We start from the raw sequence: 20,602 nt of genomic DNA, 5'->3' as shown, positions 1-20,602 counted from the left end.
TATTTATTCGGGGGGGGCAACGGGGGAGGGAGAGGGACAAACAGGCTCTCACTGAGCACAGAGCCCGATGTGGGGCTCCATCTCATGATCCATAACCTGGGCGGAGACCAAGAGTCGGACACTTAACCAACTGCATCACCCAGGCGCCCCAAAGAACACTGTATTCTTAAAATAAAACAATGTGATCATTAATTAAAGCTGTTAAACTAGTAAACTAATAAACCTAATTAAATAATTTAAAGAATCAATTAAACTAATCCAATTATTAATTTTCTTATCAGAACATATTTTAAAAAGAACAACAATAAATCCAAATGATAGTTTCAATTGCTTTATGTGATCTATGGTCACTCATGAGTTAACTGAGATTTCAGTTACCTAGTGGATCTCTCAAGCAGGGGTTGCCTGCCTGTATGGCACTTACTCCAGAACTTGCCAAGATTCACATGCAGTATAGAAGGGAAACTAGCTGGCATAGTAGCATCCAGCTAACTCTGTGCCTATAAATTGCAGCCAACACTCTGCTTCGGGGCTTTGAGAGATGTGAATAGTAGATCACTCAAGGGAAAACCTGGAAACCTCTTGATTTAAATACATTTACCTATTTTTTGGGGCACCTGGGTGGCTCAGATGGTTAAGCGTCTGCCTTCGGCTCAGGTCATGATCCCAGGGTCCTGGGATCGAGTCCCGCATTGGGCTCTCTGCTAGGCAGGGAGCCTGCTTCTCCCTCTGCCTCTGCCTCTCTCTCTCTCTCTCTCTGACTCTCATGAATAAATAAATAAAACATTTAAAAAAAATAAATAAATACATTTACCTATTTTTTGCAATGATCAGAATTCTTATTTAAAAAAAAAAACTTACAATGCATTTGTCAAAGTTCCTTTTGACAGTCACCAAAACATTTCCTAATGTAGTACTCAGAAAAGAAGCAGGGTCCACATTCTGTGCGGTCCACACATGATGACTCATTTTGACAAGCATGTAGAGGGAGTTAAAGCTATCAATTTTGTCTCCCAATGCAATTAGGTTGTTCAGTTCTGGCTCAATGCAGCGAAATATTTTAATCATCATCTGACGGATCATATCTTTCCTGTTCAGAAAACATAGAAAGTATAGGAATTTATTACAGGTTTCCTGTCTTGATCTTTAACTTTAATCCATTGCAAATATACAAAACGACTAAAATTTTACATTTCTCAATGAAAAATGTCCAAATATGATGACCTAATGATTCTACAGCAGTTTCCAACATAAAAATATTTTTTTCCAATATAAAAATATTTTCTGAAGTTAAGTTTTATTACTCAAAATACAACTTCAGGTCATTTGTAAAGCTGGATCATGAAATGTGCTTTTGTAATTTCTGAGAAATACCCTGCAATTCAAATGCTACTTCTTACCAGCAAACATTAAAACTGATTGCACCTTTCTGTGATTACTAGAGCCAAAAAGAGCAGAAGGGTCAGACAATAGGACCAATTTTAACTCAGTAAGATGGTTGAGAAGACACTGGGCACACAGGTCAGTGCTCTGAGTGCTGTCACATTACCAGAATCATCTGGCTCCTCACTGAACAACACTCCTTCAGGCTCAATTTAAAGTCCCCCCACCCCTGATAAATGACAGTAACAAACACATACTCAGAAGAGACAGGCGGTGGCACGCCAGCATTATGTTGCCGGGATAATGTTCCTCCATCTAGGTCCTCTGCTTCAGGCTGCAAAAATTATTCAGGTACTTTACATAATAAAAGACCAACAATTTGACTAGTTTATATAGCAAAAGCCTGCTCAGTCTTAAAATGCCTAGGAGAGAATACATTATGAAAAATAATGATTTTTAAAGGTAGTACTATTGATAAAACTACATAATTTAGTATGTTGTTTAAGAATGGTTATGAAATGTTTTGTTCTTAGATTTTATCTGAGAATTATTGTGGGCTGAGAAGATGTGCTTGTGTGTATGCACATGAGGGGAAAGCAGGGACAGAGAAGGTACAGGAGGTTCAGAGGGGGTGTGAGAATGGGGGAGGGCAGCTCAAAAAACCAGAAACAACTTTTAAGAGAGAATTTCAAAAATTAAAGAAATTTCATCAATGTTTAAATAAAACTCTGGCATTTAAAAAATGCTATTAAAAATTCTTAGGCTAACAAATAAGCAAATTTACTATCACCATCACTTATAACAACAAATTCATTTTATGATTGCTTTTTATATGTTGGTTCTGTTTTTTAAGATGACCTCATTTTTTTTCAAGTAAGCTTTATGCCCAACATGGGGTTCAAACTCATGGCCCCGAGATCAAGAGACGCATACTCTACCAACTGAGCCAGCCAGGCGCCCAAGATGACCTTAATTTAAAAATCATTTTATTTGCATTGTGCTTTTAAGTTTTTCAAAATATTGCAGCAGCCTCTCATTTTATTTTCTTACATTTATGCCACCTGAGAGGCATGCTGAACAGGTATGACTATATTCACTGTACAGATGAGGAAAACTAGGGATTAAATACTTGGTTTAAGGTCTCAGAGCTAGTTAGTAACAAAGGCATAGGCAAGGTTCAGATTTGGGCTTGTTTCTTTCTTTCTTCTTTTTTTTTTTTTGCTAGACCATGGTATACACACTCAAATATTTTTTTCTTTTGAAAATTATATTTTTTCTTGGTGACTACTAAAATGCTGAAATTTCTTTTTGAATAATATTTTTTACAAAGTAAATTCAGACATTTCCCCCTCACTAAGTTAGAGGATATTTAGGTCGAAGACAATCTGGAGTATTAAATAAGATGCTCCAACTCCAACTATCACTGTTTTTATTATCTTGTGGTATGACAAAAATTACTGAAAAAAATCCTTACATCATGAATTTTTTCTTTTTCTGTTCTGAGACTGAAAGTGTGACAATTAATTAGGCTAATTATCCTACAGATTATCAATATTAGCCAATAAATAAATGTGAGCCATACCATGGTTCCAGGCATACTTTGATGTTGCTGCAGTTTGAAAAATTTACTTATGAAGTCCTGTTCTGCCAGACACAAGGGCTCTAGTTCACTTAGTACCTGTTCAAAGATCTGAAGAAAACAAAAATGAACTGCACCAAATGCTTAAAAAAATCTTCTACATTTAATTCACTTTTCTGTAGGGATCATAGATGTTTTATGTATAATCTTAATAGAATCCCAAAAGAAACTATTCCAAGATTGATAGGACGATGCAGAAGTATCAAGGCTTAACAGGGCCAGACATACCTAAAATAAAACTCACAATAATTATTCACTTGAAATCTGGAAAGAGGAACACAGAGACAAACTTTTTAAACTTAATGCATCGCAGACAACAGTTTAGCTTCATAAAAGCTGTTATTTCCTCTTTACTTTGTAGTTGGCTCAAAGAACTTAGAGATACAAGCTCTTAATGATTTATAATAAATTTTAATAAAGCTGTTATGTCAATGAATTGATAATACAGACTTCAGTTGCCATTTGACTAGTATTTTTTTCAAATTCAGAATTCAAAAGATATGGTGAATTCAGAGAACCAACATAGCCCAAGTCCTTGAACACACTTAAAGCAATAACAAACTGCTATTAGAAAACTAATGTTAATGTTTAAGACATACTTGTTATATTATTTTACCTTATCAAATTTGGTCCTGTCGGCAACATCGAGATCAGAGGCAGACATGTTTCCCATATCCAACAAAGAAGATGACTGAGATCTGCGATTCCCTGAACTCTGAACGCTGAGTTTATTTAGACTAGAAGTAGATCCAGTTAATTTCCCAGAACTTCCATGAAGACCTAAGAAATAATAAAACTTTGACAGTTGTGACCTTCGTGAATCAAAGGCCCATAGCGTAAATGAGGGTTGTCTTCTACTGTCTTCGTCTTCAGTGCTCTTATCGCACAAGTCTACTGCATGGGGCAGGTTGTAGAGTGTCCTGCTCTCTCATTAACATTTGTGTCCTATTCTTGAGCATATTACAAAGAGTAGTGAAACTACAATCTACAGAATAGGACTGAAAGGGGTCTTAAAGATCACATAATCTATACCCTGCCCAGTACCACCAAAGTTGCCATATTTCTAGACTAAAGTAGATGAAGATTTCCTTCCTACTCAAAAGACATAAATATGGATGAAGGCCAATGACTCCTTAATGTACTAGCTAACATGACTTTTTTATTTTTATTTTTTAATGACTTCTTTTATTTCTGAAGAAAACGGCCATATCCCAATATTACTCGCCTCCACATTAAATGAAAATATTGGGGTGAACCATACAAATCTGCCAATACTCGATCATTCTTGCCCTACAAAAAGTCAATTACATATGATTCAACTTAAAACATTCCTGAACCCAGAAACTCTGCTTTTACAATAAGTGAGCTGATTAACTACAGCTCTTTAAAAACTATACAAAATGAAGAGAAAAAAACCACCCTGAAAACTTGTTATACTTAAAATACAACTAAAATACAATACATACATCATGAACTATATAATATGGGACATCTTTGAGGAAAAATGAGAACAATGTGGCTGGACAATATTCTACATCCATCAAGGAATTAAAGGCTTTCATTTTTACAAGAAAATGTAACATTTTTATTCAGAATTAAATATAAACAATAAATTTTTTTAATCTTCTAAAATATTTCTCAGTTAACCTATATTATTTGCTGATGGTCAGAAGGGACAGATGAAGACATAATAAGGACAACTAAAGATAAACTTTTGTTTCATTATGCAAAATCTGACCATATCTATAAGAATTTTCATAATTTCTTTTTTTTAAAGAATTTTTATAATTTCTAAACACAGCCTGAAAAGAAGTTTAATGGTTAAGCCTTTTCATAAATTTCTGACTACCCACCATAGATTTTGAATTACATTTCTTGAATGTAGCCATACCACAACCATGATGTTGGTTTTCTTTCATCGAACCTGGCAACTCAGAGCAATCAATATTTTTGGTGTAACTTTTTTGGTGTAACTTTTTTCAAGACAAAAACTAATTTCTAGACATTAAACAAACATGCATTGAGAATACCTACTAATACACTAAGCATACTCACTCTCTGTTTCCTGTTTGACAGCACTTTCTTTTCGAGGCAGTGTAGCTGTGATGGATTAGGTTGCAAGCATCAAAGACAAAGACAAGTTAATAAACTGCAATTTGCACAAACCATGCACAAGAGGAAGTTAAAGCTCTAGTTTAAAAGACACATGCAAAGAACCATGAGCATCAAGTAACAAGAGGTGCAACATATGTTTAGTTGGTCAGCTACTGTTTGACAAATTCTGAGAGAAAAAACTTTACTAGTCTAATGTTTTGTTTTTAATCAAATATTCAAGTAAAAATATCTATATTTGTCAACCCCTCCCCCAATACTTCTAAATGATTTTTTTTTTTTTTAAGTTTATGGAGCTAGTGTGCTTAAAATTTAAAAGACTACATTTGTAAGTTTTGGTTTCTGAAAAAAAAGAAACAGTTCAAGTAAAAGTGTTTTTTACATTTTTTAAAAGTCATTTTATTTTATTTTATTTCGATCATAATAAGTGTACTCTTTAATCCCCATCCCCTATTTAACCAATCCCTCCCTGCTCTCTGGTGACCATCAGTTTGTTCTCTATAGTTTTAAAGTGTCTGTTTCTTGATTAGTCTCTCTCTCTTTTTCCTTTGCTCATTAATTTTGATTCTTAAATTCCACATATGAATGAGATCATATGGTCAAGTAAAAATTTAATAAAGTGGAAATTTATTAGAATGAAGTTGTAGACTTAGACATTAAGCGCATCAACATTCTCACTCCCTGAAAACTCCTGAGAGGAGTCTCCACTGTACTGAACAATGTTATACCATATATGATAAAAAATTACATGAGTGGGGCTTTAAATTCATTTCAAAATATCAAGCTGAACTACTTAGTAACTGGCTTTATGAACACCTAGAATGGAAAGTATATATCAAAATACTAATTATCAGGAGATGGGTGGATGGGAGGCTAAAGCCAAAGGAACAGGCTTAATACAGGAATTTGAGCTCTTTTAGGGTCATTTGGCATTTCTTTTATTCTAAAACTTCTCTCTCTATAATATTTATTAGATCAATTATAGAGATCATCTTGTGAAACATTCTAAACTCAAATTAGAAGTTAATGTGAAAGGCAAAGAAAGAAATTATAGAATTAAAGAGAAAAATAAAGAATATAACTATAACCTGGAAATATTTTAAAAACAGAGAACAATGTATCAACTGTCACTATCCCTACCAAACTTTAAGGCAAAACCCAAGTAAAAGCTACTAACTTGTCATACCAGGGATATGCCTATCTGTGCAGCCCTAGCTACATGAAGCTTAAGGGAGTATGAAACACCAAGGCTAGACATTAAAGTGGTAAGCAGGGATCATGCTGGAGCTCCTAGCTGTCCAATCGGAACAGTACCTTCTGGAGGCCTTAAGGTGTCACTATACTAAATTCACCAGTTTCAGAGCAAAGCCTGACACTTCATACACTTTTTTTTCTTTTTTTTGTACCCAATAAAGAATACAGAGTTACTAGTAGTGCCAATTAATTATAATTTGGGGCTCATCAAAGCCTATATTATTTATCAGCAACAAGCAATATTCAGATAACCTTTTTTTTTTTTTTTTTTTAAAGTAGGGGCTTGAACTCATGACCCTGAGATCAAGACCTGAACTGAGATCAAGAGCTGAATGCCTAACCTACTGAGCCACCCAGGTGCCCCTTCAGGTAACCTTTTCAATATCTTTAAATAATCCCCATTAGACTGTATACTTCATGAGGTAGGGTCTTTGCTTATTGCTGCATTCTCAGTACCTAGCAGTGCTTATTATATAATAGGTAATTAATATTTATTAAATGAATTTTCTAGGAACCAACAAGATTCTTAGTTTAGTGGAGAAACATAGAATGAAAAATAATTTTGACATACCACTTTTAAGGTTTTGGAATATTAAATACAAGGGAGGCAGTAATTATATAAATGCATATGTTAAGGGACTAAAATAATATGTGTGTGTGTGTGTGTTATTTCAGCTATAGAAAGAAAAAATTGGTGATTTTAAAAATAATTTCTAAATTTCGTTTGCCTGCCATTTCATTAAGTACATTTGTAGAACACGAGGGGAAGAAACCTCACCAAAATATCATTCTTGAGGGGAAAATTCCATGCCTCTGAGTTTATCAAAGTAAACCTATTAATTAAAAAAGGCAATTACCTATGTAAAAACCTTAACACAAAGAAAAGATATTTGCTGGTATTTTAACATTATTCTGAATTACGTGAATTAAAGTGATGTTAAAGTTGAGTCAAAAGTGGTTCAAAAAGGGGCACCTGGGTGGCTCAGTTGTTAAGCGTCTGCCTTTGGCTCAGGTCATGATCCCGGGGTCCTGGGATCGAGCCCTGCATCAGGCTCCCTGCTCAGCGGGAAGCCTGCTTCTCCCTCTCCCACTCCCCCTGCTTGTGTTCCCTCTCTCGGTCAAATAAATAAATAAAATCTTAAAAAAAAAAAAAGTGGTTCAAAAAGAGAGTATTCACCTGTATCTCTATGACTATATTGACTATACATTTCCTTTTGTAAAGTACATTCAATCTGACTTTCTATTCTTATTAGTATCTATGACCCAGAATTTTCAGAGCAAGTAAAAAACAAAAAAAATTAAATTTTATTTATAATTACTTCATTTTGATTCATGGACAAGTTATCTTTACAAAATTTCAGGTTTCTATTTTAATTATAATTACTATTAAAAGCTGATTTAAACACATTTTGAATCACTGAAAAGATATTTAAAAAAATTTCCATTCTACCTTATTTAGAATTTAAGTCATTTGTATTTAACTTTTCCTCTGAATTCTGTTTATTATTTAGTTTTTCTTCTCTTGTAGCTGATATCAAAATAACTGAAACTATGATTTTCTGGTGCCATCAACGAATACAAATTACTCTCCTGTTATTATTTGATACATAAGAAGAAATATGATTTTAATGCTATTTTAAAACTATAAAAGTGCCTTCTAAACTTCTAATTTAAAAATATTTTAAACAAAATAATTTAAGAACTTCCCAAGAGGAAGAAAAAGAAAAAATTTAATTTTCAGGTTAATGCAATGATACCATTAAGATACTATTATACTTATTTCAAATTACATTTTTGTTATGTCATTTATCTCAATGTGAACCCTATGCTTGATAAACTTTTATGCTACTGGGATTAATGACCTCCTGAGGAGATAATTTTAGAAAGGTTTCCCTTTTGCCTCCAGTTTTCATATACTGTAGAAGAGTTCTCTCAAAATACAATGGTTCACTAACAAGTGGTGACAAATATACTAAATGAAAACATTAAACATGTAACTGAATTAATATGCTGCTTACTTAAAAAAAAGCATAACATACCCACAGTGAAACATTAACAAGGATATAAACACACTGCTGTTTAAGAACAATAACCTTTAGGATGAGTTAGCATTTCTGTTTCCAAAAGCCTATGGTCCCAAGATTCTTATCAGTATCTTTACCTAAGTGTAACATATTTGTACACAGATTCAAAACATTTCAAAAGTCTGGACTAGTATAATCAATATATTAGTGTTGAATTAAACAACAACAACAACAACAGTGAATTACTAAATAACTACCCACTAAAGACAGTCTTCTCTGTCCTAAAGGAAAAGAAGGGGAAGATGTGCTATCAATTTCAATCCTGTTTCCTGATTACCAGAAGTTGCTTAGGGCATAGGCTCATTTCAACAAGCAAATGCTAAACTCATTATTCTAAAGGGGAACTATGCAGACACACTGAGGAGTACACATTGTAGCCATTTAAGGCCAGGTTTTGACTTGAATAGGCACAGAACTCCATCCAAAAAGGAACTCCAGAGATGGGTACATGCAAGAGCAGAATGTGGCCTCGGCAAATCACCTTCCTCGCAACTTGATACTTTCACTGGTTATCTTTTCAAATCATATTTGTCTGTCCACTTAACATATTTAGAAGCAACAACTTTAGCATGCTTGAAAAATATCTCTTAGGAAAAATAAGGTATAATCACAGGAGAAATTTGGGTGACATTTTTACAGCCCCTTGACCCGGGAGGAAACACAAACTTTCTTTTTGATTCAAAATAGCCAGTGAGAAGTAAGAAGCCAGGAATTACTTTCATTTCCCTATAAAGAGCAATGACTTAAGAGATCAATGACTTGCCACCAACTGCTAAAAAAGGCCTTTTAGGAAGTTGGAAACTGAACTCTCAACATGTCTCTTAGCCTTGTACTTTCTCGACCAGACTGCAATTCATTTTCTGGCCAGCTGCTTTTCCTATGAATAGATGCTTTCAATTATGGCATGAATACACAATTGCTGTCAGATTCATATACTACAGAATTTTAGTAAAAGCCATATTTACAGATACAAATATTTGTTCTGTGAAGTAACTATAAATCAAACCAACGCATCAGACTTACTTTTTCATCAATTCTACTGTATCTTCTTCCACCTTGCTCTGAAAAGTCTTAGAATTATTTGTCATAAATAAAACCACTTTTAATAGAATAAAAACAATGAGCTGAGGTGTCTAAGCTTACCAAACTTCTTGCTTTCTTTAGTTGTGCCAGTCATCTTGATCTTTGCAACTTCAAAGAAATCTTTAATTTCTCTCTCATAAAGTCGTGATAAATAATCCATGTAATTCTTAAAATAAAAGTAACACGTACTTCTTATTAATAAAACAAATATAACAATTCAGTCCCCCCAAATCCTTCGTGCTTGCTTTAAATTTTCTGGCCTAAAATCCTGATGTATTTCATAGGATATAAAAAGTCGGTTATTTTCTGTCTCAAAAAAAAAAAAAACTGAACAGGCGTCAAAACAGCAATTCACAAAAATATGAAGTTGAACATAATCACACTTATATTTTCATTTTTATGCATTATCTTTCATATATTTTAAATAGAGTTGCACTCATACTATATAAGATATTTGGGTCAGAGCAATCATGTTTCTCCAGTCTCACACTTTAATGACTATACAGTGTTATGCTTTGTTGATGTACCGCAATTCAGCAAATCAATCCCCTAGCAGAGGCCACTTTAAGTGGTCTCAATGTTTTGCTATGATAGACAATGTTACAATAACCTTTTCATCTTTAATGAATTGTTTTCTTGGAATCATATTCTAAGGGTGGAAATACAGGGCCAAGGAATATGGGACTCTTTATAACTGTTCCTCCATCCTGCCATGTTGCTTTTAAAAACAATCATACCGACAGACACTGTCAACGGTAACAAAGGAGCACATTCAGTCAGTGTCGCCTGTCAACTTAGGGTATTAAAGTATATCAAAACAGGCTATTTTCGGGGTGCCTGGGTGGCTCAGTCGTTAAGCGACTGCCTTCGGCTCAGGTCATGGTCCCAGGGTCCTGGGATCGAGCCCCATATCTGGCTCCCTGCTCAGCGGGAGGTCTGCTTCCCACTCCCCCTGCTTGTGTTCCCTCTCTCGCTGTCTCTCTCTCTGTCAAATAAATAAAAATCTTTTAAAAAAAATAGGCTATTTTCAATAAGCTTAGGGTATTTAGGTATACCAAAATAAGTTATTTTCAATAAGAACTTAATTATAATTAGCACATCTTGCAGTTTTCACAATCATTTTTTAAAAACAAATTGGATTTATTCTAGCTCAAATGGAAACATCTATAATTTTGTTTGTATGCTTACAAACTCATTTCATCATATCTGCTTACTATCACATAAAAATATTTTATGCTCTCAGGAAGGATTCTTCACCAGTGGGAGACCCTATATTTTACCAAGTCCTAAGTTAAATGCCATACACAGTTTGACTAAATTTAAATAAATCCAAAGGAAAAAAACTGTACTTGGTTATTCTTTTAAATTTATCATGGAATCTAAGCTTCAACTTCCTTTATAATTTCAAATTAATATATTCAGTTTTTTTAAGATTTTATTTATTTATTTGACAGAGACAGAGAGAGAGAGCACAAGCAGGGGGAGCGGCAGGCAGAGGGAGAGAGAAGCAGGCTCCTTGAGGAGCAGGGAGCCCGATGTGGGGCTCAATCCCAGGACCCTGGGATCATGACCTGAGCTGAAGGCAGACACTTAACCAACTGAGCCACCTAGACTCCCCAATACATTCAGCTTTAGAGCAGGTTTATGTTGCTTTAAACATCAGGTGCACCTTTCAAAAGGTATATATTGTGTGAATATTTGCATGCTGACTCATAGTTTACCACTGATTTTCTTAGTTTATAGATATATCCTTATAAAATAGTATTTGGATGAAACATAGTACATAAATCCTTGGCTTTTCAGTTTGTAGGCCATATATATCTCCCACATAGTCTCTGTAAGGAAAACTTAGTCAAATGGGCAATTCTTTCCTATGATCTTTGCATAAATTTAAAAGCAAATATAAATTAAAATATACCCTAAAATTAATTCCTATTTCACTGGGCTGTCTCACTTTTTCAAGTTTAAATTCTCATAAAAATACTGATCACTGCAAATCAGTAAATAGTTGACAAACAGAAAATGAGTTTCACATAATTTGTGAAATCTTCATCTGTGGTTTTTACTCAAATCATTCAACATAACAGATTGCATTCCAATACCCGAATTGTCTAAAGTGCACATTACTACCCAAGCAATTTAAACAATTTCAAAACAGCTCTTTGGTATCTAGAAAACAGTGACATGAGCAGACTATTGAAAATCACACCCTTTTCCACTGCAACTTGAATGACTGGATACCTTTTTTCCAGCTGCACAGCAGAACTCATTGGTGGGAAAGACCACAGACAGGTGTAACCATCAGTTCATTCATTTACCAAATTCTGAAGGATGTCTCTTATGAGGTGCCTCTTAGCACCTTGAATACAGCACCTTACATTTAACTATTAGGAGTTTAAATATTGTTGTTTCAGGCAGTCTTTTCAACTTTACATTGTGTTGACTGTGCAGTCTTACCAAGATCTCTATATTTTACTTTTTCTTTACACAAACGGTAAATTCCACAAATGCAGAACTGAGGTTGAGAGAAGAAATCTGGGTAACCTTCAAGACTGACCGTCAACCTCGGAAGATTACTGGGAGAGGAAAGCTCATTTCCTCCCCAAGCATGGATGGAACATCTCTATTATTAACTGCCCTACACGAATAACCCAGAGCCACAGATAGGGGTTGTAGTCCTGGGGAGGAAGGAATCTGGGCAGTTGAGCTATTTCCCTAAGCTCTAATTATGTATACTAAAACTCGGGGCTTTGCTTAGATTCAGCCCTAAGCAGAGCTGGGGCAGTGCCTACTGATTCTTATTCCTTAAAGAATGGAAAAAGCCTTTTCTTTTTCCTGCCAGAAAGCATGAGAGCTGTGTACACCCAATCAAGTGCAAACAGTATCTGCATTTAATTATTATTTCTTACTAAAGAAGTACTGGTTTGTCTGTTTCCTTCTTTCTTTCTTTCCTTCTTTCATTCCTCTCTTCCTTCTTCCTTTTTAATAAAATTCCTGTTTTTGATAACTTCAGCAACCAAATTAGATTATGAGGTAAAATACATAGTCTGTCAAAAGTTCAAACCACAGGATCAAGTAACTTTCCTGGGTAATAAGTCAATTTCATTTAAAAAGCTCATTAATATTGTCAATCAAAACTATACTGTGAGCAGAGAATGATTCCATAAATCATTGCTAGGTTGGCTATTGCCTTGTTTCTTCACTTAAATTACATTCATGAGTACTGCATTATATATAAAGATAGGGCAATAATACTCACTGAGAACACAATTAGGCAAAAAGCTTATTGATTATACTTATTTGAATATTCACTAGGGGACAAAGCACTTGTTGGCACAAAACTCTTAAGGAAATATAATAATGTTTAATTATTCAAAATATTAATCCTCCTAAAACTTCAAAAGAAGAATTCCAGTATTGTAAATATTTTTCCTTAAGATATCTCCAAATCAGAATTCTGTTGAATGAAAACAAAACAAAACAAAACAAAACAAAATATAATATAACAGTAGAGTTGCAGAACACTTAAAAGACTAATTCTGAGAAACAAAAGTAGTCTTACCTAAAATAGCTGACCAGATAAGATATATATAAATACCCCAGGATACTTATATTCTTTTTGAAAAGCATTTTTAAAATTATACTTTAAAAATATTATCTATTTTACCAAGGTTTATGTCCTCTTTCTTATCTCAGTTTAGAAGTAAAGGGAGCCAGATCTTACTTTAAGTAGGCAAAGGCACTTTGAGGAGAAAACATAAAGACTGATATATCCAAGAATGTCCTCATGCCAAGTGTGTTCATACTGATACATTGATAGGAATGTACAACCTGCTTTTTTATCGTCATAGTGCTCATAAATTTCTACCTAATCCTCTGCCTTCTCATGAAGTATGAACCTAACACCAGAGGAAGTTGTAATAATTATTTCAGTAAGTATGAAAATAAAATGGGTTCATGTATAAACATTAGTTTCCTGAGAGAGAATAATCTTCATTATAAAACACTCTGAAAGATAACACCACTTTTTGAGTAAAACTAGGAAAAACTTTGGCTAGCAAAACTAGCAAAAAATAAGATGATTTTGCTATCTAAATTCTGTTAGGAAATTTTCTGTCACAAGCACATGGGTTGAGGGGAAGAGCTTTTATATTAACAATCTCAATATTTTTGTTTTCACTCCAAGAAACAAAACACATCACTCTTTCCAATTCAAGAACATCTTTTCAGGTCATATTGTCCACATAATTAAATTATTACTAATTATTAAAATTAAGTTATGCATTACTTAATTTTTTTATTTTTAAACTCCAAATTCATAAAAACTTAAAAGAGTTTACATGTTTTTCAGGGTATTTCAGTATTTTAAGTAAACTGCTCTTATACCTGATATATAAATATAGCTATTTATATACTGGAATTAGGTAGCAATTCTTCAGCTCCCTAAGTGACATGGTCAATTCCAATACTAAAGGTCACAGCAGAAATGCCAGAAAAGTATTGTACCCATGGCTTCCCGCCACAACGGCCATTTATTAAAGCTAAATCAGATCATGTCATTCTACTGCTCAAAGCCTACCAAAACCCCCTCCCCCAGCTCCTTCACAGTAAAAGCCAAGTCCTTACCATGGCACACAGTCCCTTCCAGATCTGCCCTGCCCCACCCCCACTTTACCTCTCCTACCTTCCTTCTAAGGTCCAGGCCCTGGTGCTCTGGGCTCCAACCCCAGTGCCTTCCTTGCTGCTCCCCCAGGACACCAGCCATGCTCTTGCCGTAGACCAGTTGTACTGTGCCTGGAAGGCTTTCCCCAAGAAACTTGCACTGCTCAGCCCTGCTTTTTTTTTTTTTTTAAGATTTTATTTTTAAGTATTATCTCTACACCCAACATGAAGCTCGAACTCACAACCCTGAGATCAAGAGTTGAATGTTCTACCGACTGAGCCCGCCAGGCGCCCTACATCCTTGCTCATTTTAAAAATCTACGCTCAGATGTTATCTTCTCATGATGCCTTATTTCAAACTATAGTCTTCCCCCAGTCCTAGCATTCCCTGCTTTATTTTCACCAGAGCACTCAGCAGTACCTTCTTACATACTACACAACTGACTTGTCAAGTCTTTCTCCACCAAAACATGCGCTTTGAGAAGGCAAGCATTTGCCCATTTCCTTTGGTGCTGCATCTCTAGCACTTACTTAGAACATAACAGGTGCTCAATTCATATATGAACGAATGACTCATCTTCTCCAGTTGCTGATGTTTCTGGCACTGCTCTTCTAATCTCCAAGCCTAGAAAGTTTGGCATCATCCTGTCCCTTCCATCCTTGGAGTCTCTCTTTTGGTTTCTATTCTCTATTCCTACCACTATCTTCCTGGGTCAGATTTCATTTCATCTGAATTATTATATTAGGTTCTTATGAATTTGCCTCATCTAGTCTTTTCCCATGTATGAGGAATGCTGTTAGGTCTCATGGCTCATCTTTTTCAACATAATTTCTCACTGCTCCAGAATATGAAATTTCTGCTTCATAGGCTTGCATTCTCCATTGTCCGGACAAAAGGGCATATTTTCCCACCTCTGTCTGCACATCTTGCTCCTCATCCCTGGAATACCCTTTCTCTCTTTTCTGGTTTATCTAATCCCATTCATTATTTAAAACTCAATTCAAGTCCAATTTCTGCCCTGAAGTTTTTAGGACATGGATTTTTCTTTTCTAAACTGCCATGCATTTAAACTCATTTTCAGTTTAGCACTTAATGTTTTGCTGATTGTTTTAAGTGTAATTGTTCTTCCCAGTCAGATGTGAGGCTCTCTAGAAGTAGGGCTTGTTTGGTAGGCCCCGTGTGCCTGGAATAGTGAAATGCTTGCTTAATAAAGAGGCACTCTGCACTTGCTTTATCAAACAGGTTATGAATTCTTAGAGGGCAAACACCTCACTTACATATCTTCTAGTCTCTAGTTTCTATATTGCTTGTAAAGAAACTCAGGAAATAATTATTGCATTTAACTAAACTGAATGATGCTTAAGGCCACAGTACAGCCTATTACTATATTAAGCTGAAGTTCGAAATTTAGCTCTTCTTTACCCAAGTAAATAAAGTAAGTGTTCTGCCTGGTTAATGAGCACTCAGAAATTCAATTAGTTTCTGCTTTGCTAAGAAGGTACTACAGTACTTCAAATGTCACTTGGGGAACTGAATACATGACATCTTGATTCTAGAAGATTATATTCCATACTCAGTGAGTAATTGATATCAAACTCATACCTTTGTTAGTCCCTCATATTTTCCATAATCTGTACTCTTCAGCCACTCCATCAACTTGGCATATCGAAGCAAGTCTCTATGAAATGGATGATGGTTGGGTAAAGCCAGTTCAACAGAGTGCTGAGCAAGAGTTGAACTCTGATCATGACCCTAGAGTGATATTGTAAATAAGTCAATAAATACATTGACAGTAAAAGAAACATGTTGCAATTGAAAAGTCTAAACAACGACCAAATGTAGCCAAAGAAAAGCAAAAGAAGAGAGAAGGATAAAAACTTGAGTACTTACTTGTCTTCTTTTATCATCTTGTGTAAATCTACTGAACCTCATCACCATAAAATAATCATAAACATGCAAGAATGGCACTCTGGGATAAATCAACTACCCATTTCATCTTCTAAAGGAGTTGACAATGAATGTTTTAATCAAGCCTGTCTCTCCCATACCGTACATTTTACTATTTACTAAGCAAATAAACCTCATGATACAACTGTACCGAGAAACACATCAAATAGGGAAGTCATTCAAAACAAATTGTCTACATCTATGGTATTTCTACTATTAGAGTCTACAATATTTAAAACAACAGATAAGGACATACAGGATATAAACTTTTAGAACTAGGAAGCAACACAGATGATGATATCCTGGGCTTTCCTGGATAATACTTAATAATAGTGTAATTTTAGTTTTTCTAGAAATTTGTTAAATAACTACACATGATTTTATTTAAAAACCTTGACAAGGCTTTTATGTAAATAAATTAGTAAGTTATCAGTTAGTCTTAGATGATGCATCCTGACTTTTGTTTTGAAAAATATAGACCTGGAAGATTATCTGTTCCAATGAGCTTATTTTCTAGAAGAAACTGAAACTTAAAGGGTTAAGTGATTTACTCAGGTCATGCTGGAGGGAAGAACTGGAACCTTAGTCATGTGAGTCACACTTCCATTTTCTTTTAAAAACATATCTAACGAACCATGAGAGACTATGGACTCTGAAAAACAAACTGAGGGTTCTAGAGGGGAGGGGGGTGGGAGGATGGGTTAGCCTGGTGATGGGTATTAAAGAGGGCACGTTCTGCATGGAGCACTGGGTGTTACACGCAAACAATGACTCATGGAACAACAAAAAGACAATACCAGCAAAAACAAAACAAAACAAAACAAAAACAAAAACAAAAAAACATATCTAACAAAATCATTTTAACCAGACTCAAAAACTGCAAATGCCTACCAGTTATTGGTATCTAAAAAACAAACACAATAAAAATCTTCCCAGCCCTCTTTGGAAACAATCTAGCTCTCTCTGCTACTTTGTCAATATTTGTCATGAACTCAAAGCTAGTGTCTAAGAGATGAGGAGTTGAAAGATTAAAGGAGTAAATTTCCCCTTGAAAATATAAGTTCCCAAGAACAAGGAAAAGGAAAAACAATATGGATTTATTTGATGTAATTCTGACTCAATCTAATTTGCTTAGTCAGAACTTATTTGTTAGCATTCTGTTAAAATGACACAGTGATTGACTTTTGGTGCTGGTTAACTCATTTCCTAGTAAAGTTACCTAAACCTAATTATATGTGTATTATACTAGCTGACATAAATTAGCTTATAAATATCCTGAATTTAAATTATTTTATTTTTATTTTTTAAAGATTTTATTTATTTATTTATTTATTTATTTATTTAGAGAGCACAGGGTGAGGGGCAGAGGGAGAGGGAGGGAGAGAGAATCTCAAGCAGACTCTTGTGTTGAGCGCGGAGCCTGATACAGGGCTCAATTTCACGACACTGAGATCATGACCTGAGCTGAAATCAAGAGTTGGATGCAAAACCAACTGAGCCACTCAGGTGCCCCTGAATTTTAAAAGAGGTTTCTTTTCTCTATCTAATTTATATGCTTTACTACAGACACAAAATAAGAACTTTGGTTATGGATTTTTTAAACAATTTCTTTTAACTACAGAGTATCCAGAAAAAAATTCCTGATCTAAGGCAATGAAGAATTCTCTAGCAATTGAGAAGTACTTTAGAGCAAGAAAATAGGAGAATAAGACATGCCAAGTACTAAAACCATCGTTGAGTTCCTTCTTCATTAAAGCTTTCAAATCAGCCTGTTGGAGAATTTTCTTCTTGTAAGATTATATCCCCAATTTAAAATGGAGATAAAAAGAAAAATAAGGACCCATTATATAGAAATTCTATATAAAACTATGTAGAATAATCAATATATTTCTAAGATTAAGGATTATTTGAGATTAAGATTACTAAAAAAAGACTAAGATTACTGATATTACTTAAGATTAAGATTACTGATACTTAGGACATTGGACTAGAGAAAGCAGAAAAGTATCAGAAAACTAGACTGAGCAATTTAAAATAAGAAAAAGAAAGGGAGAGGCAACACAAGCTCATAGCTATTATAGATGTTATATACAAGGTATACTGTGTACAATCCCTTTCTGTACTTCTAAAATACAAAAAGCTCTAAAACCTCTGTTTAAATTCAGTGCCAAATCTATTTTAATGGCAAAACTTGACCTGAACTGACATGAGGCTATTTATAGTGTTTGGAATGACTATTCATATTTTTTGCTGTAGGAACATTGTGTGCTTAATCACAGGGCCCTGCTCCAGACCCTCTTGGAGTGGTTATATAATACATAGTATATGTACTATATTACTTTACTAAAATCTGAAAAATTCTAAAAACACAGCTGACCCCAAGAGTTTTAGATAGGGGAGCATGGACCTATGTGAACATTTTTTTTTGGATGGCTAAATATAAAACAATCACATCTTCCAAAAGAATCATTGTGGACTAAGAGCTACAGTGTTGAAAAATGCAACTATTCTATATATTTGCAATGCCTGGTCACCTACATGTTTTCTGTGAGGTAAAGACTAACAATAAATATGAAAATAATTAATCATTTTAAATAAAACACACAGTTATTACCACTGGACTATACTTCAACTCTCATTATAGTTGCCAAAGGTTAATTTTTAAAAATTCTTTATTAATAATAATATTAGAAATCTTTCATCCCAAACAGTCTTTCTCATTAATTTTTCTCAATGATTCAAGACTCAAAATTATTGTTTATGTTCTTCTGCAACTGTTTACTCAGGCCATTACATGTTAAGTTATATTACTTAATTTAGTGTCAGGAAAGTTCTTCAATTAAAAACCTTCTCCCCTAAAAATGGAAGAACTAATTATTGTTTGTAGAGGATTTTACAATTTATAAAGCTCTTTCACATGTTACTATTCAAAGCTTTCTTTTGCAAACAGCATTTTAAGATCACCATCACCTGAAGAATTGCCTTCTAATATGAAGAACATCATGATCTTCAAACCATTACTATCAAGATAGATTAAATGTGATTAGTGCTAACAGAAGATTTAATTTTAGAGAAACTGTTCTAAAATAACTATAGGAAATAGGAAAATTACATATTTAAACTGTTTAATTCAATCACTAATACAAGTTACGGTCACTTCTAGAATTCTCATGTGCACACAACTTTATTCTTTATATATTAAAAAAATTAAGACATTGCTTAAAGTTTCTTATTATATCTTAACTATAGGAAACAACTGAGGGTGGGGGGATGCAGTAACTGGGTGATAGGCATTAAGGAGGGCACTTGATGGAATGAGCACTGGGTGTTGTATGCAACTGATGAATCACTAAATTCTACCTCTGAAGCTAATAATATACTATATGCTAATTAAATGGAATTTAAATTAAAAAATAAAGTTTCTTATTATAAATAATAATAAATTAGTAACAATAACAATTTATTGAATGCCTTTGGTCATGTTGGGTGTGCTCTCTTGCTCTTTCTATATATGTAAGTTCTAATGTTCACAATAACCTTGTAAAGTACTTTGCTCCTCATTTAAAAAATAGCAAAACTTGGGTGCCTGCGTGGCTCAGTTGGTTAAGCGTCTGACTCTTGCTTTTAGCTGGGGTCACGATCTTGCAGTCGTGGGACTGAGCCCCCTGTCGAGCTCTGTTCAGCTAATCGAAGACAGACACATTTTCTACAAACTTAGTACATTATAAATTTTCATTAGCGTATATATTACTAGGATTTGTGGCACAAGGAGGTTAATTAACTTGCTAAAGGTCACCCAGGTAGGAGGTAGCAGAGTCAGGGTTTTGAATCCAGGAAGTTTGGCTCCGCCGCCGTACTCTTAACCACTGTAACTGATTTTCAAACAGAAATGATACACTCATTTCAAATGCTGAATAAATTCTCAAGATTTGGGAACTCTTTCTTTCTGTGTAATGGCATGTTTATTTTGGTTTTCTTAAAGAAAAAAGAAAGTCTGAGCACAGTTCCAACAAACATCACAAAAACTGATCTTAAATAATCCTAACTCTAAGCTTTTAACTACAGATCATTAACCTATGTTTAGGAAATGGTGAAACATGCTTAAGGAAACAATTTTTGTGAAATGAACTGAACACTGGTGGTATATTTTACAGGCTTTATTTTACTATAGGATGTTTCTATAAAAATACATTGAAAGAAAAATTCCCAAGCTTAAGCGTATAGCAAAACCCCCACAATTTCAGTTTTTCCCAGTTGTACTTTTAGTTCGGTGGATAATCAGTTCTCATCATATTGCAAAAGAAAATGTACAGAATTATGAGGTCTCTGAAGAACCCAAGGGGGACAAAAAAGGCAGAAAAGAGTTATCCTTTCAAGCCGAATCTTTCAAAAGACAACCAAAATAGTTTTTTTTAAATACATACATTTTATGCAAGT

At 34.4% G+C, this 20,602-nt stretch overlaps 1 protein-coding gene across 8 annotated transcripts in view; it reads right to left on the bottom strand.

Moving 5' to 3' along the window:
- EXOC1 (exocyst complex component 1) overlaps window positions 1-20,602 on the bottom strand; it is a 67,756-nt gene that overhangs the window by 13,979 nt on the left and 33,175 nt on the right. For 5 of the 8 annotated variants that reach the window (XM_032400413.1, XM_032400415.1, XM_032400418.1 and 2 more), the window contains 7 exons: window positions 15,821-15,970; window positions 9,616-9,721; window positions 5,078-5,122; window positions 3,639-3,802; window positions 2,966-3,073; window positions 1,641-1,717; window positions 862-1,090 (listed from right to left, as the gene is read on the bottom strand). In XM_032400413.1, coding sequence (XP_032256304.1) covers window positions 862-1,090; window positions 1,641-1,717; window positions 2,966-3,073; window positions 3,639-3,802; window positions 5,078-5,122; window positions 9,616-9,721; window positions 15,821-15,970 — 879 coding nt within the window. The remainder of the gene's footprint in view (window positions 1-861; window positions 1,091-1,640; window positions 1,718-2,965; window positions 3,074-3,638; window positions 3,803-5,077; window positions 5,123-9,615; window positions 9,722-15,820; window positions 15,971-20,602) is intronic. The other 3 variants (XM_032400417.1, XM_032400421.1, XM_032400420.1) reach the window with 1 other exon arrangement.

The sequence above is a fragment of the Phoca vitulina genome, unplaced genomic scaffold (genome assembly GCF_004348235.1).
Source record: "Phoca vitulina isolate PV1807 unplaced genomic scaffold, GSC_HSeal_1.0 scaffold3, whole genome shotgun sequence".
Lineage (NCBI taxonomy): Eukaryota > Metazoa > Chordata > Mammalia > Carnivora > Phocidae > Phoca > Phoca vitulina.
The sequence above is the reverse complement of the archived record's forward strand: the minus strand, read 5'-3'. Positions and strand labels throughout refer to the sequence as shown.